This window comes from Bufo bufo, chromosome 2 (assembly GCF_905171765.1).
Source record: "Bufo bufo chromosome 2, aBufBuf1.1, whole genome shotgun sequence".
NCBI lineage: Eukaryota > Metazoa > Chordata > Amphibia > Anura > Bufonidae > Bufo > Bufo bufo.
This window is the reverse complement of record NC_053390.1, coordinates 316,620,061-316,645,178: the sequence shown is the minus strand read 5'-3', so window position 1 is coordinate 316,645,178 and position 25,118 is coordinate 316,620,061. Positions and strand designations below refer to the sequence as shown.

General features: G+C 46.4%; 1 protein-coding gene across 1 annotated transcript in view; it reads right to left on the bottom strand.

Annotated features, from left to right (window-relative positions):
• Positions 1 to 24,880, bottom strand: part of LOC120989083 (hippocampus abundant transcript 1 protein-like) — a 72,870-nt gene extending 47,990 nt beyond the window's left edge. Inside the window, exons 1-2 of the mRNA XM_040416964.1 lie at positions 24,363 to 24,880; positions 7,424 to 7,519 (exon numbers count right to left, since the gene is read on the bottom strand). Of these exons, the coding sequence (XP_040272898.1) occupies positions 7,424 to 7,519; positions 24,363 to 24,437 (171 nt within the window). The 5' untranslated portion in view covers positions 24,438 to 24,880. The remainder of the gene's footprint in view (positions 1 to 7,423; positions 7,520 to 24,362) is intronic.
• Between the last annotated feature and the right edge of the window lie 238 nt (positions 24,881 to 25,118).

Sequence of the window (25,118 nt, the reverse complement as noted above, 5' to 3'; positions counted from 1 at the left end):
TTTTCCCATAAAACTATATATCAATATGCTCAGCTTCTCCTGACAGGTTCCATTTAAAACTCCGTTTTCTCTATTCCTGACATTTACAGAGGTATTCCAGTTGTAGTAAGCTATCCCCTATCCATAGGATAGGGCATAACTATTAGACCTGTGAGGGTTTTACCGCAGGGACCTCCTCAGATTAAGGGTCCATTCACACGTCCGCAATTTCGTTCCACATTTTGCGGAACGGAATTGCGGACCCATTCATTTCTATGGAGCAGCACAATGTGCGACCCGGATACGGAATTGCGGACCCGCACTTACGGGTCCGCAATTCCGTTCCCGAAAAAAATAGAACATGTCCTATTCTTGTCCGCAATTGCGGACAAGAATAGGCATATTCTATTAGTGCCTGCAATGTGCGGTCCGCAAAATGCGTAACGCACATTGCCGCTGTCCGTTATTTGCGGATCCGCAAAACACACAAGGATGTGTGAATGGACCCTAAGAGAACAGGGCTCCCAAAATTAAGTGAGCAGCAAGTTGAGTGTGTACACTGACGCTCCCATTCATCTCTAAGGGAGTTCTCCAAAGACAGTCACATGTGTGAAAGTTTGCTCTGTTAATTTCAGGGAGAGCCCGTGGGGTAGTGGTTCCCCGTTTTCATGATCAGTGGGGGTCCACCAACCTATTAGTTAACCCCATATCTGTGGATAAGCAATAACTTGCTGCAACCAGAATGCCCCTTTAATTCTTGTACACATTCCCACTCTTAGGTTCACTACTATATTTCAGGAATGTGAAATATCAGAATAATACTAGAGACAATGATTTATTTAAAGGGAACCTGTCACCTGGAAAAGAAAATTTACACTAATCACAGTACCTTAAAGTATCTCTCATAGTGTGCCCAAAGATGTATTCATATCTTCTTTCTGCGTTGTGCTGTCTCATAAAATCTCATAAAAAGGTGTTTGGCACCTTTTTGAAGTCGTGCTGAAGTCACGGGGGCAGCGGCCTCCTTGACTTAAGCGTCGGATAAGCCCGCCCCTATGCCGCTCCTCGGCATATTGATGGACATTTTTCCCTGTAGCCGTGACCGTGCTCTTCTCGCGCATGTGCCGTGCGGGTCCTGCCGAGCGCGATCCCGGCTACGGCTCCCTCCCTGGCAGCTGCATGTTCACTGCGCCTGTGCTGCAGTGCAAGCAAACAGTGATCGCGCTCACGCCGCAGGGGAGAAGCGATGGGCGCGAGCGCGCTGTATAGGAACGGCGCAGGCGCAGTGAACAAGATGATGCCAGGGAGGGAGGGAGCCGTCGCCAGGATCATGCTGTGGCAGGACACGCACGACACATGCGCGAGAAGAGCGCGGTCATGGCTACAGGGAAAAATGATCATCAATATGCGGAGAAGCGGCATGGGGCGGGCTTATCCGACGATTGAGTCAAGGAGGCCGCTGCCCCCGTGACTTCACTACGACTTCAAAAAGGTGCCAAATACTGTTTTATAAGTTTATTTATTTTATGCATTTTATATAGCGCTACTATATTCCGCAGCGCTTTACAGACATCATCATCCAACTGTCCCCAATGGGGCTCACAATCTAAGGTCCCTATGTATGTCTTTGGATTGTGGGAGGAAACCGGAGTACCCGGAGTAAACCCACGCAAACACAGGGAGAACATACAAACTCCAAGCAGATGTTGTCCTTGGTCAGAGTCGAACCCAGGACCCCAGCGCTGCAAGGCAACAGTGCTAACCACTGAGCCACCGTGCTGCCCACGGTGATTTTATGAGTTGATTTTATGAGACAGCACAACGCAGAAAGAAGATATGATTAGATCTTTGGGCACACTATCAGAGATACTTTAAGGTACTGTGATTAGTGTAAATTGTCTTTTCCAGGTGACAGGTTCCCTTTAAGGTTTAATTTCCTTTATCAATTTCCTTGCGGCTCAGAAGTTTACAAACACGTGGTAGCATTTGTCTGGAGTCAAAAAAAATTAGGTAGCCTTCCACAAGCTTCTCACAGTAAGTTGCTGGAATTTTGGCCCATACCCCTTCCCAAAACTGGTGTAACCGAGTCAGGTTTGTAGGCCTCCTTGCTGGCACACACATTTTCAGTTAAGCCCATTAATTTTCTATGGGTTTGAGAGCAGGACTTTGTGATGTCCTCTCCAATACCTTTACTATGTTGTCTTTAAAGCCACAACTTTGGAAGCATGTTTGGGGTCATTGTCCATTTGTAAGATCCAGCCTAAACCTCCTCGTTGGGGTCATGTGATGTTGCTTTAATATATCCAAATAATTTTCCTTCCATCTGATTTGTGAAGTACACGGGTCAGTCCTGTAGCTAAGCACTCCCACAGCATGATTCTGCCACCGCCCGCCGGTGCTTCAAGGTTGGGATGGTCTTCTGTGGCTTCCACGCCTCTTCCTTTTCCATCCATACATAAAGATGGTCATTGCGATAAGTAGACGTCCTGTCTTGTGTCATACATTATATGCTATGTGATTTTATCTAACTTATATCTATTGCATATTGCCAGGAAGTGATGCCCTATTGTGCTCAGCCAGGCTTATGTATATAGTAATAGAGGCCCTGCTAGGTCTGGTATACTTTGTGGGTGTATAAGCATTCTCCAAATTTTCCTTTGTGATTCAACTAGCATCTGCCCATCAGATGCCAACCCCATTGGTGGTAATACTGGGTTTTTTGAACTGGTGGGTTAAGGCGCATCTACACGCGCCCGAGGAATGAGCGTTTTGCTCGTTCATCGGGTGATCACAACACCTTTACACGGGCAGATTGTCAGGAATGAGCGATCTCAGGAATGTTCATTTCCAATCATCTGCCCCATTATCCAGGCATCTAAATCCACCTTTAGGCATGTACATTTTCTCAAACACCCAAATCACTCTGTCCCACAAAAATACACAGAGACACAGAGTCTCCACTCACAACAGGAAGCCTAGAGACATGCATGTCTCTACATAGGAATATGAGTGGAAATACACTGCTCAAAAAAATAAAGGAAACACTTAAACAACACAATGTAACTCCAAGTCAATCACACTTCTGTGAAATCAAACTGTCCACTTAGGAAGCAACACTGAGTGACAATCAATTTCACATGCTGTTGTGCAAATAGGATAGACAACAGGTGGAAATTATAGGCAATTAGCAAGACACCCCCAATAAAGGAGTGGTTCTGGAGTGGTAATGCTTCCTGGCTGATGTTTTGGTCACTTTTGAATGCTGGCGGTGCTTTCACTCTAGTGGTAGCATGAGACGGAGTCTACAACCCACACAAGTGGCTCAGGTAGTGCAGCTTATCCAGGATGGCACATCAATGCGAGCTGTGGCAAGGTGGTTTGCTGTGTCTGTCAGCGTAGTGTCCAGAGCATGGAGGCACTACCAGGAGACAGGCCAGTACATCAGGAGACGTGGAGGAGGCCAACAACCCAGCAGAAGGACCGCTATCTCCGCCTTTGTGCAAGGAGGAACAGGAGGAGCACTGCCAGAGCCCTGCAAAATGACCTCCAGCAGGCCACAAATGTGCATGTGTCTGCTCAAACGGTCAGAAACAGACTCCATGAGGGTAATATGAGGGCCCGACGTCCACAGGTGGGGGTTGTGCTTACAGCCCAACACCGTGCAGGACGTTTGGCATTTGCCAGAAAACACCAAGATTGGCAAATTCGCCACTGGCGCCCTGTGCTCTTCACAGGTGAAAGCAGGTTCACACTGAGCACATGTGACAGACGTGACAGAGTCTGGAGACGCCGTGGAGAACGTTCTGCTGCCTGCAACATCCTCCAGCATGACCGGTTTGGCATTGGGTCAGTAATGGTGTGGGGTGGCATTTCTTTGGAGGGCCGCACAGCCCTTCATGTGCTCGCCAGAGGTAGCCTGACTGCCATTAGGTACCGAGATGAGATCCTCAGACTAGGGATCGACCGATTATCGGTTTGGCCGATATTATCGGCCGATATTGAGGATTTTGAACGTTATCGGTATCGGCATCCATTTTGCCGATATACCGATAACATATTGGGAACACAGAACGCGCTGCTCTCAGCGTTCCCTCCGCAGCACAGGGGAGAAGGAAGCCGTGTCTCCCTCCCCCTGTGCTGCTGCTGCCGCCAATGAGAGGAGAGTACATAGAGGAGGGGAGGGGCTGTGGCCACCGCTCCACCAATGAAGATAAGCCTTTCATTCATTCATATACAGGAGGCGGGAGCTGGCTGCAGAATCACATAGCCGGCTCCCGACCTCTATGAGCGATAGCTGCGATCCGCGGTAGTTAACTCCTCAGGTGCCGCGGATCGCAGCTACCGCTCATAGAGGTCGGGAGCCGGCTATGTGATTCTGCAGCCAGCTCCCGCCTCCTGTATATGAATGATTGAGAGACTTATCTTCATTGGTGGCGCAGTGCGCCCCCCCCCCCCCCCCAAGCCCCGCAGTATTAATCATTGGTGGCGCAGTGCGCCCCCCACACCCATCCCAATCCCGGCCAATAGTAAAAACATTGGTGGCGCAGTGCGCCCCCCCCCCACCCAGTATTACTCATTGGTGGCAGTGGCCACAGGGTCCCCTCTCCCCTGCTCCTCTGATCGGAGCCCCAGCTGTGTAATCCTGGGGCTCTGATCGGTTACCATGGCAGCCAGGACGCTATTGAAGCCCTGGCTGCCATGGTAAGCTCCATGCTGCTGTGTGCACAAAGCACAGAGCAGCAGGGACAGTGTGACTCCTAATTACCCTGATAGAGATCTATCAGGGGGAATAGGACAAGGGTTCTAGTCCCTAAGGGGGCTAAAAGTTAGTAAAAAAAAAAAACAACACAAAAATATTAAGTATAAATGAAAAAGATTTATAAAAAAAAATACACATTAACAATAAACAAAAAAATACACATTAACAATAAACATTAATTTTCAGCAGATTTGTGTAGGAATATTTTTTTTTTCTCAAAAATGAAAATTCCCTGAATATCGGTATAAATTATCGGCTATCGGCCTGAAAGTTCACAAATTATCGGTATCGGCCCTAAAAAAATCAATATCGGTCGATCCCTACCTCAGACCTCTTGTGAGACCATATGCTGGTGCGGTTGGCCCTGGGTTCCTCCTAATGCAAGACAATGCTAGACCTCATGTGGCTGGAGTGTGTCAGCAGTTCCTGCAAGACGAAGGCATTGATGCTATGGACTGGCCCGCCCGTTCCCCAGACCTGAATCCAATTGAGCACATCTGGGACATCACGTCTCGCTCCATCCACCAACGTCACGTTGCACCACAGACTGTCCAGGAGTTGGCAGATGCTTTAGTCCAGGTCTGGGAGGAGATTCCTCAGGAGACCGTCCGCCACCTCATCAGGAGCATGCACAGGCGTTGTAGGGAGGTCATACAGGCACGGAGGCCACACACACTACTGAGCCTCATTTTGACTTGTTTTAAGGACATTTCATCAAAGTTGGATCAGCCTGTAGTGTGTTTTTCCACTTTAATTTTGAGGGTGACTCCAAATCCAGACCTCCATGGGTTGAACAATTTGATTTCCATATTTTTTATTTTTTTTGTGTGATTTTGTTGTCAGCACATTCAACTATTTAAAGAACAAAGTATTTCAGAAGAATATTTAATTAATTCAGATCTAGGATGTGTTATTTTTGTGTTCCCTTTATTTTTTTGAGCAGTGTATAACAGGCTGAAAATCATTCCTGTTAGGACCTATGTGTTAATCATTTTCATAACTGTGTTTGGTACATCATGGACTTCGCATGAAGCTCACACATCCTATACCAGGGATCAGCAACCTCCGGCACTCCAGCTGTTGTGAAACTACAATTCCCAGCATGCTCCATTCATTTCTATGAGAGTTCTGAGAAGAGCAGAGCAAGTATGCATGCTGGGAGTTGTAGTTTCACAACACCTGGAGTGCTGGAGGTTGCCTACCCCTGTCCTATACCTTACTGAATGTGGCCCCGCTCTTCTGTAGACACAAGACTCATATTTAGTGTCTATACAATCTGTATGACAAAATGTGAATTATAGATGTGTGCCAGTAACTCTGTACACGCTTGTGGTCATATTTTTGTTCCTAGTTTATATCTGCCAGTTGGATGGGGTGGTGGGATAAGCATGAATAATACATCTCCTCCCCCAGGGATGAACCTGGAAGGAGGAGGTTGTCCTCCAGCCAGACCCCTTATGATGATGGGAAATAAAAATACGTGACCATGAACATTTTAATTGACTCAAGTTGGAAAACCCATTCTGACTGGTTGGGGGGTTTGTGCTTTAAGTAAGTGGTAGCCTGAGTATGGAGTGAGTGCAAGACTAAGCTGTGGAGTGCCACTACCCCTTAGAGTTACACCCTGGTCATGGTGGTTGAGGGCAGTAGGGTGGGGCCGATTTCCCCCTCCCTTGTAGGGGACATTCATTATTGCCAAACAGTTCAGTTTTTGCTTCATCAGACCAGAGGTTATTTCCCCAAAAAGTAAGAGGATTGTCCCCACGTTGCGTTGCAATTTGTAACCTGGCAGTTTTGGAACAGTGTTGACTGTGTGACTATAGGACATGTTTTACTGTTGATATAGATATGTCTGTACCTGGCTTCTCCAGCATCTTCACAAGGTCAAATGCTGTTCTTGGATTGATATGCGTTTTTTGTACCGAAATACATCTCTAGGAGATCGAAAGGATCACCTTCCAGAATGGTACGATGGCTGCGTGGTTCCTTGGTATTTAAACTTGCATCTTATAGTTTGAACGGATAAACGTGGTACCTTCAGGCATTTGGAAATTGCTCCCAATAATGTACCAGACTTGTACACATCTAATCAGAAGCTCCTAAAGACTTGACATGTCTGGAACCCTTAAGGCACAGTCAACTTCTGAGCCGCCGGGAATGTGAAGAAAGAAAAGCCGAAATAAATCCTTGTCTCTGGTATTATTCTGACATTTCATTTCTTGAAATAGTGATCCTAACTGACCCGAGAGAGGCAATGTGTGCTAGGACTAAATGTCAGGACTTGTGAAAAACTGACTTTTAATGAATGTGGCTCTCCAGTATGGAACACTGTAAAATATACAAAAAGAAAGTAGAAAAAGCAGAACAGAAAAAAAAAGTTTGTTTTTTCTTTTCTACTTTCTCTCCCAGTAATGTATTCTGTAACTAGAAAAGCCCTCTTAAGAGCACTTCAGATATCACTAACCATATTAATTTATATTACATATGATGCTTGATCATTGTGGGTGCAACTGGTGCTACCCCTCTAGCAGCCAGTAAAGCTTATAAATGTCCTGGTGGACGCTGGGGCCTCATTGATCTACCACTTAAGAGCTATACTCTGGAGAAGTATTAATCAGTCTAGAGTCAGGTCATGGATAAGCAGGAAAGTAAGTATAATAGCAGTAATGCTGAGGTAATACTCACCATTAGCATTGGTGTCGTTAACAGGCCCCAGGCAAAAAATTCCAGGAAGATGACCACAACAGCATGATACACACTCGGCCTTCCCATTCCTTGCTGCTGTGATGAAAAAGAAGAAAACTAAGGCATTGATACATGCTGCAATAAAATACACACACAATGGAGCGGTCATGAACAGTAAAAGTGTCATCTATAGATTCACACACAAAACAATAAGTGGAGATCCAGGTTACATTGCAGCAATCTCTATGCTAACCCAAAAAGGCTTAAGGGGGTTGTAGAACTGCTTCCTTGGAGTGCCGCAGCTTACGGTTGGCGAGTGGCGTCACGCTTATCGGTTACGAAGCCTAGACACAGCTCAGTCCCAATCAAGTGAATGGGGCTGAGCTGCGGTACCAAGCACAGACGCTGTACAATGTATGGTGCTGTGCTTCGTAATCTGAGAGGCGGCCGCAGCCCGACCTCCTCAAACAGCAAGTTTGCCGGGTGTCTGACCCCCACCAATCAGATACTTATGATATATCCTAAAGATGGATAGGTCATGAGAATAATACACTTGGAAAACTCCTTTAATCTCCTGCCGTTTCCAGCGCCGACGCTTCAGTCCTCACCGCCAGTCTGTGTTTCCACTTGACCGCTACAGCCAATCACTGGTCTCAGCAGCATACGGCACACAAGGTCGCTGAGGCCAGGCCCTGCAGTGGTCATGTGACACACAGGGCAGCCTGATATCTGCAGCCTGTAAACAGACCGGAGGTGAGGACTGGAGCGGCAGCTGTAAGAAGCTGGTGAGTATCCACAGGATTAGGGCTCATGCACACAAATTTTGTGTCTGTTCCGTTTTTTGTTTTTTTTTCTTATGTGTCTCATATGTGAAACTATTCACTACAATGGGGCGCCACACACACAAAAAAAAGCAAAAAACTGAAATGACTCCAAGTGCATTCAGTGACCGGATGTCCATTCCACAATAACAAACAGAACATGTCCTAGTATTGTCCGCGTTACCGACAAGGATAGGACTGTTCTATTAGGGGCCGAAAATTTCATTCCACAAAATGCGGAATGAACATACCAGGTGTCCGTGTTTTGAGGACCGCAAAATGACAACGGTAGTGTGCATGAGCCCTAAGGGATAACCGAGATTGGTGGGGGTCCTACCACTGGGACCTGTCCATGCATTCTTCTGTTCCCACGCCATAGATGTACCTCTGAGAAAGGTCCTATGTGGACTGAAAACGTCTGCCATTAATGTGGCCATAACATGACATACTGCATACTTACCTGTATGGAATAAAATGTCTTGTATTTAGTGTTGAGCGAACTTGTGTTTTAAGTTCGGGTTATCGAAGAATCGCGTTATGGATTCTAAATTCCGTTATGGTCTGTGGTAGCGGAATCCATAATGCGATTCTTCGATAACCCGAACTTAAAACACAAGTTCGCTCAACACTACTTGTATTGCATAGCTCTCTTCATGGAGGGACATACGGCAAAACTGACAATTTACAGCAAATCAGGATGTGTTAGTCCATATCTACGGTTCTAGTGGCCAGTGTGAATACTGCTATCATTTTACATGGTCACAAGAAAAAACGGATTCAAAAGTAGTATGACATTTTCCGATGGCTCATGCATTGTACAACACATGATGTATGAAGAACAGATCCAGCATATATCACGGTCACAGGACTCTCAGTGTACACTAGAGAAGATCTGAGCTGGTGACGTTGTCCGTTTCTAAGCAGCACCTATAAACTGACAGTCTGTGTTACCATGAAAAGCTCGGTCAACACATGGATATGGAGAAAATACTTGCACGTCACCCAGGCCCTTGCAGTGAAACGCGTTTACAGCTCTTCCCGACGTCAGACCAACGAGTGGTCACTTACCATTAGACCTGATTACTGCCAGATGTCCTTTATTGCCAAACCCTCAGGAGAAAGTGGCAGATGAAAATGAACCCTCCAGATTGAACCCACTCACATGAGATACGGTCACGGTGTCCCTGAAGACATCCCTGGGTACGCCATGTTTGCAGGTGGCCGCCTTGTATACGAGGTACATCTGAAGCAGAGACCCTTCGAGGTGCAGTCCAATGTGCACATCAGGAGATTTGCAGGCTGTGTGCCTGGGCTTCTGGTGCCATTACAGAGAGCCAAGTAGATTACAGCAGTAAATCAGGCTTCTCTATGGAAGGCTACAGCTACCCACAGACCTTTGTAGTGAGACTTGACCATTTTAACTATTAAAGAGGATCTTTCATGGTTTTTTATTAATTGAGATAAATACCTTTACTTGCAGGGTACACCCCTCTGATGCTACCACCCTGCCTGATATTTTAAAATAACTCTCCTGTGCCCCACTGTGTTCCCCGGCAGTTTCCAACTCAGTATTTTAATACTGGGCATCGGTACAGGGAGGAGGAGGTGCCAGGGGTCCTCAATGGGCATAGTCTCCTCCTCCCTGGGTGTAGCGTGGTCCAATCACAGTGGAGAGTGTCACAGCCAGGGAGAAGGCGAGTTTTTTTTTCCTCCCTGGCTGTGACGCTCTCCGATGTGATTGGATCGCGGCACAGTTAGGGAGAAGGAGGCGCCCATTGAGAAACCCTGGCGTCTCCTCCTCCCTGTACCGATGCTCCTCCCCAAGTAAAGGTATTTATCTCAATCAAAAAAACATAAAAGATCATCTTTAAGTGACAATTGGCGTTCACAGAAGGGCACCAAGCTCAACTCAACAGGGAAGATTTTCTAAGCTAATTGGAGCCTATATATATATTTATGCCTCAAAGTGGCCAGATCACCATCGGATCCCATTATAGTCATCGTAGCCTTACCACTTTTCTCACCTACCTCCTCCTGCACCAAGCTTCAGACGGCCTGACCGGTGTTTGTTTTCCCTGTTGCAGTGGTGACGTCCCCCACACACCACATCATCACTGCAGCCAATCAGAGGCCTCAAGCGTCAAGGGCTGTGATGGAAGGTGACCAGGTGTGTGCTAGACATCACTGCTGCAGCCAGGAAGATGGCGTCCCTGCTGAAGGACCAGAGCACAATGAACGGCAAGGTCTTTAGTTATTTTATCACCTTGACTGGTGACTTAACTTGGAGAACCCCTTTAAATATTTATTGTCCTATCCTCAGGATACATCATCAATATCTGACTGGTGAGGGTCTGACACCAGGCACCCCCAAAAATACTTATAGTGAATATGTCCTCAGAAAGACCTACTCTTTAAATCAGGGGTGCACAACGTTTTCTAGTTGGGGGCCACATTGCCAAACAACCTATGACTAGGGCCAAAAAATAAAATGTAAATGGGTATTAACAACTGAACTATACTTATGGCATATTGAACACACAGTATATACTATTAATGTCTAGTTCCAGTTCCAGGGCCCCCATCTAATGTGAGCAGCCACAAGACAGACTAAGGCTACTTTCACACTAGCGTTCGGGGCTCCGCTTGTGAGTTCCGTTTGAAGGCTCTCACAAGCGGCCCCGAACGGATCCGTACTGCCCCAATGCATTCTGAGTGGATGCGGATCCGCTCAGAATGCATCAGTTTGGCACCGTTTGGCCTCCGCTCCGCTCAGCAGGCGGACACCCGAACGCAGCTTGCAGCGTTTTCGTGTCCGCCTGGCCGTGCGGAGCCAAACGGATCCGTCCAGACTTACAATGCAAGTCAATGGGGACGGATCCGTTTGACGTTGACACAATATGGTGCAATTTCAAACGGATCCGTCCCCCATTGACTTTCAATGTAAAGTCAGGATTATATCATCAGATCGGAGTTTTCTCCAATCCGATGGTATATTTTAACTTGAAGCGTCCCCATCACCATGGGAACGCCTCTATGTTAGAATATACCATCGGATTTGAGTTACATCGTGAAACTCAAATCCGACAGTATATTCTAACACAGAGGCGTTCCCATGGTGATGGGGACGCTTCAAGTTAGAATATACTGAGAACTGTGTACATGACTGCCCCCTGCTGCCTGGCAGGTGCTGCCAGGCAGCAGGGGGCAGACCCCCCCCCCCCTCCTGTATTTAACTTATTGGTGGCCAGTTCGGCCCCCCTCCCTCCCCAGTATTAATTGTAACCAGTGCGGCCCCCCTCCCTCTATATTCATCGGTGGCCAGGGCGGATGTTAAATATCCCCAGTATTAAATATGAGCAGTGCGGTCTCCCCCTCCCTCCCTCCCCAGTATTAAATATGAGCAGTGCGGCCTCCCCCTCCCTCTATTCATTGGTGGCCAGTGCGGATTCAAAGTATTGTGATCAGTGCGGCCTCTCCTCTCCTCTCCCCCCCCCCCCCCCCCCCCCCTCATTGGTGGCAGCGGAGAGTACCGATCGGAGTCCCAGTTTAAATCGCTGGGGCTCCGATCGGTTACCATGGCAGCCAAGACGCTATTGCAGTCTTGGCTGCCATGGTTACTTAGCAACAAATAGCAGCATTATACTTACCTGAAGAGCTGCGATCTATGTGACCGGCCGGGAGCTCCTCCTACTGGTAAGTGACAGGTCTATAGGCAATGCGCCGCACAGACCTGTCACTTTACCAGTAGGAGGAGCTCCCGGCCGGTCACATAGATCGCAGCTCTTCAGGTAAGTATAATGATTCTATTTGTTGCTAAGTAACCATGGCAGCCAAGACTGCAATAGCGTCTTGGCTGCCATGGTAACCGATCGGAGCCCCAGCGATTTAAACTGGGACTCCGATCGGTACTCTCCGCTGCCACCAATGATTGGGGGGGGGAGGAGAGGCCGCACTGATCACAATACTTTGAATCCGCACTGGCCACCAATGAATAGAGGGAGGGGGAGACCGCACTGCTCATATTTAATACTGGGGAGGGAGGGAGAGACCGCACTGCTCATATTTAATACTGGGGAGGGAGGGAGAGACCGCACTGCTCATATTTAATACTGGGGAGGGAGGGAGGGAGAGACCGCACTGCTCATATTTAATACTGGGGAGGGAGGGAGGGGGAGACCGCACTGCTCATATTTAATATCCGCACTGGCCACCGATGAATATAGAGGGAGGGGGGCCGCACTGCTTACAATTAATACTGGGGAGGGAGGGGGGGCCGCACTGGCCACCAATAAGTTAAATACAGGAGGGGGGGGGGGGGGGGTCTGCCCCCTGCTGCCTGGCAGCAGGGGGCAGTCATGTACACAGTTCTCAGTATATTCTAACTTGAAGCGTCCCCATCACCATGGGAACGCTTCTGTGTTTAGAATATACTGTCGGATCTGAGTTTTCCGAAGTGAAAAATCAGATCTGAAATAAACTGTTATGCAAACGGATCCGTTCTGAACGGATGCAAGCGTTTGCATTATAGGAGCGGATCCGTCTGATGAAACATCAGACGGATCCGCTCCGAACGCTAGTGTGAAAGTAGCCATACATGTGTGCAGCCAGATGGTTGGGGGCCGCAGGTTGTGCACCCCCCTGCTTTAAATCAAGTTTTTATGTTAACATATTTTTAAAGAACATTTATGAAATTTAAACCCTGCAGGATTCACACTGGTCACTAAGCCTAATAATCGTCACCACTTTTTGACCTGTGCAGGTTACTTTACTGCAGTTATCTGCTTATCATTACAGGCAGGATTTGAATGAGATCACAGAATTCACTATTCACAATAGGTGATATCACAGCTAATCTTCTCCCTCTTGACCTCTCTCCATGTCAAAGAGCAAGTCTCCCACAGAAGCCCCCTTCTGTCTATTGCCCATGGTGGCTGCTGTAAAGCATATCTCTAAATGCAGTTAACAGCCGCTCAGGCAAGATGGCTGCCCTCATAATCATGTTCAGGAAATCCAATAAAAAAAGTCTGCAATCATAAAATAAAAACAAATTAGAAAAAAAAGTTTGATGTGTTGCTACCTGGTTTTAACTGGCAGAAAAAAATGGACACATTCCCTTTAAGTCCCAAAAAAGAAAACCTTTACTTGGCTTCCTATTAAAACTGTCTCAGTAATTCCAGTCTGTAAAGCATTGCAGAATATGTTGACGCAATATACAGTATACAACCGTAATATAAGGAAAATTGGCCCAATATTGTATGTATTACTTCCTCCTGTGATACTTCCACAACTGTACAGAAACAGGAAGAAAATCTTACCCGAGAAGTCTCATAATGTGTGTAATAATACACTGAATCCTGTGGGATTACACTCCTGCTGTATTACTGTACATAGACAATGGATTTCCTCCGACCCTCCACCCTTCCTCCACCCTGGATGAATAATACGCCCTTCCTTTATCCTGGATACCAGCAGCCGTGGTCCAGCCTAGTTATAGATTATCTTCCATAACCAATCACCATATGATCTCCATAGGCTCCGACTGTAGTGCAGGCACAAGTCAGGAGAGGAACATGCCTCAAGTTTTATCAAGACCGGCGTTCCCGTTCCCCCAGCATTGATTCCCTGCGTGCTGGAGGTGCAGCTCTGGTACTCCATCTGCCAGAAACTGGTAAGGGCTGGAATAGACGTGAGCAGTAACTTATGCCAGTTGCTTCCCGCTAAGCACCGACCTCTCGCCAGCTCAAAAGTGGACAAATATGGCGTGCAACTTTTTTTTTACGCCACTGCTTTGCTTAACCCCTTAAGGACTCATGACGTACATATATATGGGACTTAAAGACCAGTGATGTAAATGTACTGCCTGGTGATCAAAGTCATTTTTTGGTCACCTTACATCACAAAAAGTGTAATTCCAGCGATCAAAAAGTCATACGCACCCTAAAATAGTACCAATCAAACCGACATCTCATACCGAAAAAAAAATTACCTACATAAGATAGTCGCCCCAAAAAAAAAAAAAAAAAACATGGCTTTCAGAATATGGAAACACAAAAAAATAAATAAATCATGTTTTTCAAAAATGCTATATTATGTAAAACTGAAACAACCAAAAAAAGTCATATTTGGTATTGACGCGTCCGTAACAACCTGCTCTATAAAAAATAACACATGATCTAACCTGTCAGATGAACATTGTAAATAAGAAAAACGGTACCAAAACAGTTATTATTTGTTACCTTGCCTCACAAAAAGTGTAGCAACCAAAAATCATATGTACCCTAAAATAGTACCAACAAAACTGCCACTTTATCCCGTAGTTTCCAAAATGGGGTAATTTTTGGGCAGTTTCTACTCTAGGAATGCATCAGGGGGTCTTCAAATGTGACTTGGCAACTTAAAATTATCCCAGTGAAATGTGCCCTCCAAAAACCATATGGCGTTCCTTTCCGTCTGCATCCTGCCGTGTGCCCGTGCAGCAGTTTACGACCACATATCGGGTGTGTCTAAACTACAGAATCAGGGCCATAAATATTGAGGGTTTTTTTGGCTGTTAACCCAGGCTTTGTTACTAGAATTTTTTTTATTAAAATGGAAAATTTGCCAAAAAAGGGAAATTCAGAAATTTCATCTACATTTTACTTTAATTCTTGTGGAACACCTAAAGAGTTAACAAAGTTTATAAAATCAGTTTTGAATACCTTGAGGGGTGTAGTTTCTAAAATGGGGCCATTTTTGGGTGGTTTATATTATGTAAGCCTCACAAAGTGACTTCAGACCTGAACTGGTCCTTAAAAAGTGGGTTTTGGAAATATTCTGAAAAATTTCAAGATTTGCTTCTAAACTTCTAAGCCTTCTAACGTCCCCGCCAAAAAAAATTTCATTTACAAAAGGATCCAAACATGAAGTAGACATATGGGAAATGTAAAGTAATAACTATTTTAGGAGTTATCACTGTTTTAAAAGCAGAGAAATTGAAATTTTGAAAATTGCACATTTTTCAAAATTTTTGGTAAATTGCTATTTTTTTAATATAAATAAAAATGAAATATTTTGACTCAAATTTACCACTGTCATGAAGTACAATATGTGACGAGAAAACAGTCTCAGAATGGCTTGGATAAGTAAAAGCGTTTTAAAGTTACCACAAAGTGACATGTCAGATTTGCAAAAAATGGCCTGGTCCTTAAAAGGTGTTTTCTCATCTCAGAAAATGGGGGCGTATCTCTAGGATATGCCCCCATTGTCTTATAGGTGCGGGTCCCACACCTATATCGAGAACGGAGCCCCGAAAGCGAAGGAGAGCGCAATGCGCATGCGCAGCAGCCCTCCATTCAGCGATATGCCCCTATTGTCTAAGATGGGAATACTCCTTTAAGGTGAAAAATGGCAGGGTCCTAAAGGGTTTAAAGTCGCCCATTGTGTCAATCACAAACTGTACGTGTGAGATGTAGCCTCCGGGTCAGTCCGGTCAGTAAGAAAGTGCCTGGATGGAGTCACATGGACAGCCATTTGTGAAAAGAATTTGAGAAATGTCACATGAGCACAAAATCCTTAACAGCACACAGAATAGCATCAGATAACCTCGTGCTCAGTTTTAAGGGTAAAAAAAAAAATATATAATAATAAAAATGTGCATGAAGCTATACAAAGAGCTGGACCCCAGACTCACAAATGACAAGATACAAATCAAACACTCTTAAATGCTTCATCAGAAAATTATCTATTAAATCAAATGTTTATGTTTGGCTTTTTTTGGGGGGGGATTTTCTCTATTTTTATTTCTGAAATTCTGGCAACCAAGCCCAATAATAGGATGGCAATTTTTTTATCTTTTGCAATCCCTTTTCAGCAGTCATCACACATCATCATCACAGGCAGGATAACACCTGTAGTCATAGATAACACAGGATCTAACATTAACAATAGGTGATTGTCAAAGATTACCAGCTCCCTCCTGACCTCTGTACGGGACATACTGCATATCGCTAAATGCTGTTAACTGCAGCTCAGGCATGCTCAGAAATAATTTAAATATTTTTTTTTTAAAAAGGCTATTAGAAAATAAAAAACATTAGCAAAGAGGAATACGTTTCGCTATCTGGTTTCTAAGAGGCAAAACATTCCCTTTAAAACCCTATTCATGCACATGGCAAAGGCTGTTCACAGGACTATGTATGAAGGCAGGCCCCTAAAAGGCACTGCACATAATTTCATGGTGGGGGGGGTTTGTCACACTAAGCAGCACCGATTCATAGAAAATTATCTGACCGCCCGCCCTGTAAATGGGACATTAACCTAGTTCTCTTATGAAAATGCTAGATGATCAGGTCATTTCAAAGAGTTCTCCAACATTGCACACAGCGTCATGTACTTAAAGGGTTATCCCATGATTAATGTTAGAAATGAAATTCCAATCATATAGTACATGACAATCTATTTTAAAACACCTAGAACCAGCCCTGGACCTCACATGGGTCCAGAGATCTCCACATTCATTGCTGCAAGGCTAGATTTATATCGAGCTGAGAACTTAGGGGGCATGCCCTTTCTGCTGCAGCTAGTGGTAGTTGAAGGTTGGTACTGAGCATGTGCTTCCATCTCAGTGAGCAGAACAGGAAAACTAGAAAAAGGGCAAATGGCAGGTGGCGCTATACAGATCTTATTGAATAACTCAGTGGGCATACAACATTTTTAATTACAAAAGTATTTAGATCCAGGTGCTGGCTTGAATACTTTTTGTAGGACAACCCCTTTAAGAGGGTTGTCCAACCCACAAAGCAGCATTAATAAAGGCCCAGCTCATTGTATTCCAGCTCTGAGGGCCCGCTGCTTCCAGTCCCCTTTGTGGTCACATGCCTTTATTGGTCGCATGCTGCTTGGGGACAGGTCACCACTGAGGCTAGTTATTGGCTGCAGCAGTCACGTGACCCGCATCATACCGTATGTTGACCCTGGGAGACCCAGGACCTACGGAGCTGGAACCCAGCGGTGGGCATCAGGTGAACTACGAGCAACAACAATTCTACCTACCAGAAGACGGCTAAAAAAGGACAGCATGCAGCGCCATTCTGGCTGGTAAAATGAAGAATAATATGATGGAAACTAGTGGTTTCAGTATATGTGACTGAAGTGCAGTATCAGGAAAAGGCACAGGACAACAGAAAGAAAGCAACCCCCACGTTTCCATAGATAAACCAACACAAACTAGGCTTTAGCAGCGAATTACTGGCGGCACTGACCCCCACATCCTCTCCCCCTATGGTGCAGAAACGGTCTAAGCAATAATGTATCTGGCAAAATGTCTTTATAAGTTGTTCTACATGGAGGGAGGGGGGGCTGAAATCCAAAATCTACAGGACCATAGGGGATAATTCATCAAGATGACAATTATTACAGTCAGTGTATCCAAGTCTCCCATTGTCTGCTAAACTTAGCGCATCTCGGAATACGTCTAGAGATGGTGTACTGATTGTTACCACCTACGAGAAACAGCACAGCTCTTAAAGGGCTTTTCCCTCAGGATGTTCCCTCCCGGTGCTGGGGCTTTTCCCCAGATCTCCTATTTGACCATACTCCTAGGTCAGGACGCCTATGGCAGCGCTATAGCCTGATATTTCGCGCCCCCCCCCCCCCCCACAGAACATGGAGGCATTAGACGAGCTTAGCTAGGCTTAACCTGCGCTTATGAAATGACGACTTCTATTTTTAAGCAGGATTAAGTGACAATTAGTGCATGTTGGAGAAGAAGCAATGCATATTATATATGACTGCTACAACCATGCCAAATCCATCATGTACATGGAGGAGTCAGGAGCCGGGTGACAAATGTGTCACTTCAGTGGTAGCAGCAAGCCTCCCGCTAGTGTCTGAGGAAAAGGGGTGACCTGGTTTCTAAAATAGCAGCAATGTTTCACCACCCGCTGTGCCAAGCCACCTAGATGTGCCCAGGTTTAATGGCATGATCATTTTACTTACTGAACGCGACACATTCCAGACAGAATCTGACACAAAAGCCCACTGAGGCAGGAGGACAGCAGCAAGTCGTGTCATGAGATTTTCATGGGACCTGGTCTCCCTTCAAACCTCTGGCGTCAGTTAGGGCAAAACTGCCCATTTTTTCTCTGAAGGGCTTTTCTGAGAGTTTGATATTGACGACCTGTCCTCGGGATAGGTCACCAATAGCAGATCGGCAGGGGTCCAACTCCCGCCACCCTTGCCGACCAGCTGTCTGAAGAGACCAGAGTGCTGCAGTCTCTTCCTAGGCCAGTGATGGCACATTCAGTCACATGACCTAGGTGGCGCTCAATCCCATTCAAGTGAACAGGGCTGAGCTGCTATACCAAGCAAAGCCACTATCAAATGGACGGTGCTGCACTTGGTAATAGAGTTGCACCGAGTATTGAAGTTTCGATACCCAATCGATACGATATTGGACTTGCTATTTAACGATACTAGGCTGCACAGCCTAGTATCCGTTAGAGAACATGGCACACGCTGCTCCGAGCGCACGCCATGTTCTCCTCAACAGCACAGTGGAGGAGGCAGTCCCTCCCTCCCCCCCGCCTTGTGCCGCTGCCACCAATGGGAGCTTAGTACTGAGGAGGGGAGGGACTGTGGCCACTGAGGGGTTAAATCCTGGGGATCCCAGCGCCATGTCATAGAGGGCAGGTGTCGGGTATGCGATACCGCGCACTGGCACCCACTGCCTACACTTAAATAATGTGTTAATTATATTCATTGGTGGCGCAGTGCACCCCCCCCCCCCCCTTCCCCGTATTGTAACTACTCTAATCATTGGTAGCGCAGTGGCCACAGGCGCCCCCCCCCCCCCCCCCACTCATTGTTATATTCATTGGTGGCAGTGGCTACAGGGTTCCCCCCCCCTCCTCCTCATTGGTGGTGCAGTGGCAGTTCCAATCGGAGCCCCAGCAGTTTAATCCTGGGGCTCCGATCGGTTACCATGGCAGCCAGGATGCTACTGAAGCCCTGGTTGCCATGGTAAGCTCCCTGCTGCTGTGTGTACTAGGCACAGGGCAGCAGGGAGAGTGTGAAGTCCTATTCACCATAATAGAGCTCTATCAGGGTGAATAGGACAAGGGATGAAAAGATCCCAGGTTCCAGCCCCTAAGAGGGCTAATAGTTAATAAATAAAAAAGTTTTTAAAGAAAAAAAAAAAAAAAAACACACCAAAATACTAAACGTTTAAATCGCCCCTTTTCCACATTTTACATATAAAATATATAAACAATAAAATATTTACATATCGCCACACCCGAAAAAGTGCAAACTATTAAAAAAAATATATATATATCTCCTATGCGGTGAACACCGTAACAGGAAAATAAAAATAAAAAATACGCGATTCGCCATTTTTTTTGTCACCTTGTCCCCCTAAAAAATAGGATAGGACTGTTTTATTATGGGCTGGAGGGTCCATGAAATGCAGAATGCACGCAGCTTTTTTGGTGTTTTATTTTTTTCGCGTGGTATCGAGTATCGCAATACTTTTTTATGGTATCGAAATCGAATAAAAATTTGGGTATCATGACAACCCTACTTGGTAAGCTGCGGGGAGGCTGCAGCGCTCATAGTAGTGTCGCAGCCTCCTCAAATAGCCAATTGGCGGATGTTCCAGGTGACAGACGCCCACAGATCTGATATTGATTGCCTATCCTGAGAATAGGTCAGAAATATATGTGAATCTCAGAAAACCCCTTTAAATTCCTGTTCTATATATTGAGGGACATTTATTAAGCCCTATATGCCACAACGGTGTCGATAAAAAGTCACACATTAAGGCGACTTTTTGAGCTTCTCTGCACGCTTGACGCCGCATTTACTATAACTTTCGCCAGAAGTTTAGCTGAAGTCTACGCAAGCCCTAGCTGGTGTAGACTTCACTTTCTGGCGCACAGCAGGGCAAAGGTGCGCTGGATTTATTAAGAGCTCTATCAGGGTGAATAAGACAAGGGTTCTAGCCCCTAAGGAGGCTAATAGTTATTAAATAAAGTTAAGGATGGGGGCTGATCTGAGGCTGAGGGGTCTGATTTGAGGCTGAGAGATCTGATGGGAGTCTGATCCGAGGCAGATGTAGGCTGGGGAGTCTGATAGGAGGCTGATGGAGGTGGGGGGGCAGATCTGAGGCTGAGAAAGGGACAAAGGCAGGGACAGCTTGGCTGCCATGAATGCCAAATAAAGAACTAAATAAATAACATTCTGAACTTAAAAATTAGGGGTCTTGCACACGACCGTATGTATTTTGCGGTCCGCAAAAAACAGATCCTCAAAAAATATGGATGACATCTGTGTGCATTCCGTATTTTGCGGAACGGAACAGCTGGCCCCTAATAGAACAGTACTATCCTTGTCCATAATGCGGACAATAATAGGACATGTTCTATTTTTTCGCGGAAAAGAAATACGGACATACAGAAACAGAATGCACACGGAGTAACTTCAGTTTTTTTTTTGCGGACCCATTGAAGTGAATAGTTCCGCAATAAAAACGGAACGGACAAGGAAAGAAAATACGTTTGTGTGCATGAGGCCTTAGACTTATGTTTGGGCAAAATGGCACCTGTACTATTTGTAGTTGCTGGAACTGCCTGCCGGAACCGTAAATCCGTATGCAAACTGATATCATTTGTTTCCGGATCCATCTGACAAATGCACTGAACTACTGGATCCGTCTCTCCGGTGTGATCTGGAAAAACAGATCCGGCATTTATTTTTTTTCACATTTTTAAAGGTCTGCGCATGCGCAGACCGGGAAAACTGATCCGTTTTTCTGGAACACTTGGTACCGTATCCGGCATTAATACATTTCAATGGAAATTTTGGCCGGAGAAAATACAGCAGCATGCGGCAGCATTTTCTCCAGCCAAATACCGTAAAAGTCACTGAACTGAAGACGAAACTCAATACCGGAAAACTTTAACGCTAGTGTGAAAGTAGCCTTAGCATACGCTTGTCGGAAAGGAAGCGCCTGCTGGTCAGTGAAGGAGACCAGTACATTTATAAGCAGGGATCTCCTCCACAGTATGGGGAGTACGGATCACTATTGCAATCGCTCTTGCCCATACAGACACTGTTTGCCGGCAGCAGATGCTGTTTAGATGGCGGGATCTGCTGCCGGCAAACGACGATTTAGGTGACCGCACAAACAATCTATGTTCATCGGGTATTCGGCAGCACCTTTACACTGGCAGATAATCACTAATGGGAGGTCCTACGATCTGGAAGATGCCTGGCCGTGTAAAGGGGTCTTTAGACTTCATTGTCAAAGCTAGAAAAGAACCCTTCTAAATCCCTGAATAAGAGGCGGCTCCTCCATGTGGACTACGAATGTATTAGTCCTGTACTGTGGCCTCCAGCACATGACTCTACAGTACACCTGCCTCAGCAGAGAAGCGCTTGCACAGCGACAGCACGTACCCATTACCTGCAGGGCGTCCCCAGGTCCTGCCTACAGCTCAGCAGTCTAAATTCCATGTGAAGAAAACAAAAAGGACCTCCCGGAGGTGCAGGTAGTTACCGATGCCATGCTCCGGCATGGTAACATACAGGTACAGCCGCAGACAACGCTTGTAGTACTAAACCACACACCGTGTCCGCCCCACGGCCTGCATTATCCCATCACCTATCTGCCTGACATTTAACCCTGTGAAATCTGCAGACTGGTGACTGGGCCCCTATACCCGGCAGGTGAAGCATGTGCACTGCCACTCCTTTTATCTCTATGGGACCGCCAAAGAGAGAGTACAGCCTCTGTCCCTGGCACAGCGAGTATTCTCAAAGTTTTATAGGACCTAGTTTCCTCCTAGGTTACTGCCCAGTTTACAAGTGTCATATAACTTACTGCATCAGTCCAGTTTCCTGAGGATCTGGCATGAAAAAAATATTCACTCGGCTATAGAAAGGGGGGGGGGGGGGGGGAAACACGCCCCACACCCCATTTTACTGGCTTCAAAATGTGGTAAAAGAGGGGCTTTGCTACTTTTTCAGATCACCTGTGCCAAAATGTTTTTTTTTTTTTTTTACTCCAGTTTTGAAAAGAGGTGGACTACAATACCCAGAAAGATTATCAAAATTATTCAATGAGGGAAGATCTAATTACTATGTATAAATATATCAGGGGTCAGTATAGAGATCTATCCCATCAGCTATTTATCCCCAGGACTGTGACTGTGACGAGGGGACATCCTCTGCGTCTGGAGGAAAGAAGGTTTTTACACAAACATAGAAGAGGATTCTTTACGGTAAGAGCAGTGAGACTATGGAACTCACTGCCTGAGGAGGTGGTGATGGTGAGTACAATAAAGGAATTCAAGAGGGGCCTGGATGTATTTCTGGAGTGTAATAATATTACAGGCTATAGCTACTAGAGAGGGGTCGTTGATCCAGGGAGTTATTCTGATTGCCTGAATGGAGTCGGGAAGGAATTTTTTTCCCCTTCAATGAGGAAATTTGGCTTCTACCTCACATGTTTTTTTTTTTTTTGCCTTCCTCTGGATCAACTTGCAGGATACCAGGCTGAACTGGATGGACAGATGTCTGTTTTCAGCCTTATGTACTATGTTATGGCCAGTTCACACTGAGTTTTTTGGAGCCAATTTTGGATCACCTCAAAACAGCCTACCGTTTAAGGCAGCACTGTGAAAGCAGGAAACTCGGGAGCACTCCTGGGATCGGGGAAGGTGTTCCTTATTGGTAAATGGCCTGGGCCTGCACAAGGCTGCCAGCCCTATTACAGATTGATTTCAGGTAGGAGCACTGCATTGGTATATACACACTGTGGAAAAGGTCATCTGAAATTTGCAAGTTCATGTCACGTAGGAGGGGGTCTAAAACAAAAAAAAAGTTTTAAAGACACAAAGGTTCAAATCACCCCCTTTCCCCAAAATTAAAATAAAAAACATCCCAAAACGCCCGTACTGTTACAGGAGTATGTCACCTTCCCAAAATAATAATGCCATAAAAAGTGATCACACAGCTATACACACTCCAAAATGATATCAGTGGTGAAGACGACTGCAGCTAGGAGGCGTTTGAGTGCACACGGACAGAAACTGGGCACAGTGCCCGTGTCAGGAGATAACCAATGTTATTCACTTCACCTGGCAGCGGTTTTAATGTTACGGCTGATCAGAGTATGGTCTGCAATGATTTCTGAACTTCGGGTGAAGCCAAAAACACAGGCCTCGTATCCGAGTAAGGAAACCCAGGAGAACATGTGAGGAAGCCACCATCCAGACGGAGGAGTCCGCAGAAGAACGGACAAGTCATCAGGGCTGTGGAGTCGGTAGATAAATGTTCCGACTCCGACTCGCCATATAGTGAAGCACATGAAAAGCATGCTTCTTCACGGTCACTTAACGTGTCTTTATTCTTACAGTAGAGAAGTCATTAATTATAACTTTTTGTGAATTGGGACATTTAAACTTGCTTTTTTTTTTTTATTCCAATCTAAATTTAGTAGGAGTTGGAGTCGGTGCATTGTTTGCCGACTCCGACTCCAGGTACCCAAAACTTCCCCCGACTCCGACTCCTCAGCCCTGCAAGTCATCACAGCAAACAAGACTCCGCAACCACAAAGTACCTCTAAACCCCCGAGATGTTATACGGTACAGGGCCTAGGCCAGGAATGGCCAAATACTACAGACCCCAGGGGCCAAACTGACATTTTAGAGGCCACAATAAGTTTACATTAAGGCCTCTTGCACATGACCGTATGGCTTTTTCAATATTTTGATGACATCCATGTGCATTCCGTTTTTGCAGAACAGCTGGCCCGATAGAACTAGTACTATCCTTGTCCGTAATGCGGACAATAATAGGACATGTTCTATCTTTGAAGGGAAAAATGTTAACAGAAGGCATACGGAGTACCTTCCTTTTTTTTTGCGGATCCATTGAAATTAATGGTTCCGTATACGGATCGCAAAAAAAAAACGGAGTCCTAACAGAGTCCACTTTCAAGGTGTATCAGCTACCAGACTTCTGTCCAGTCCTAAGGCCGGTTTCAGTGTTTGATCCGTGATTGTGAGCCAAAACCAGGAGCGGGTCCAGCACACAGACCTGACCCGTTAAACGGATAGAGAGTCCAATCACCCACTCACCGAGCTGCCATCCTTCATGAGGATCCTCTTGACCAGCATGATCCTGCTGCCGGTCGCCGCCTTCTTCTTGCTCATCTTGCCCTCATCCTCCTCCTGGGCGCCGGCTCCTGTCACCGCTGACGTCCGGGTCACTATCAGGGGACTTTCCGCCGCACACTCCGCGGGGCTGGAGGACAGGTCGATGGCGGCCACCAGAACAGGGTGCAGGGCCACGGGGCACAGAGAGGCCGGGGTCAGCAGCACGGGGAAGGCTGCACGGTGCACAGGTCCCTCCTTCTCCTCCGCGCTAGCAGCGGGGTACAGGGGGACACACGCCGGTCCGGAGGAAGGCTCGGGCTGGTCAGCTCCGGTGCCCTCTTCCGGCCTCCTCTCGTCCTTTGAGGGATCCAGACTCCAACCCGGGTCCGAATGGACCTGCCCGCCTACACACTCACAGGCACACCGGTAAGCTCGGCCTCCTGCTCCTCTTCTCCAGTGACTACTGCGCACTCCCCTCTCCCCGCCGGATGCGCGTCACCATGCCGCCCGTGCTGCCTGACGCTTGCCGGGAGGCGCGTCACCATGGCTGCAGTTCTACTAGAGGGCGGCAGAGGGCGCCGGCGACACTGCAGCTTCCCCACCTGACTGCGAACATTACAATAGAGGTGACACATTCCTGGAGAATGTGATCCGCGTTGTGTCTATAAAAGTGCGGCTGTGTGACAGTCACGTGTCCAAACTAGTGCAAGAGATCGGTAGCCAATCAGATTCCAGCTC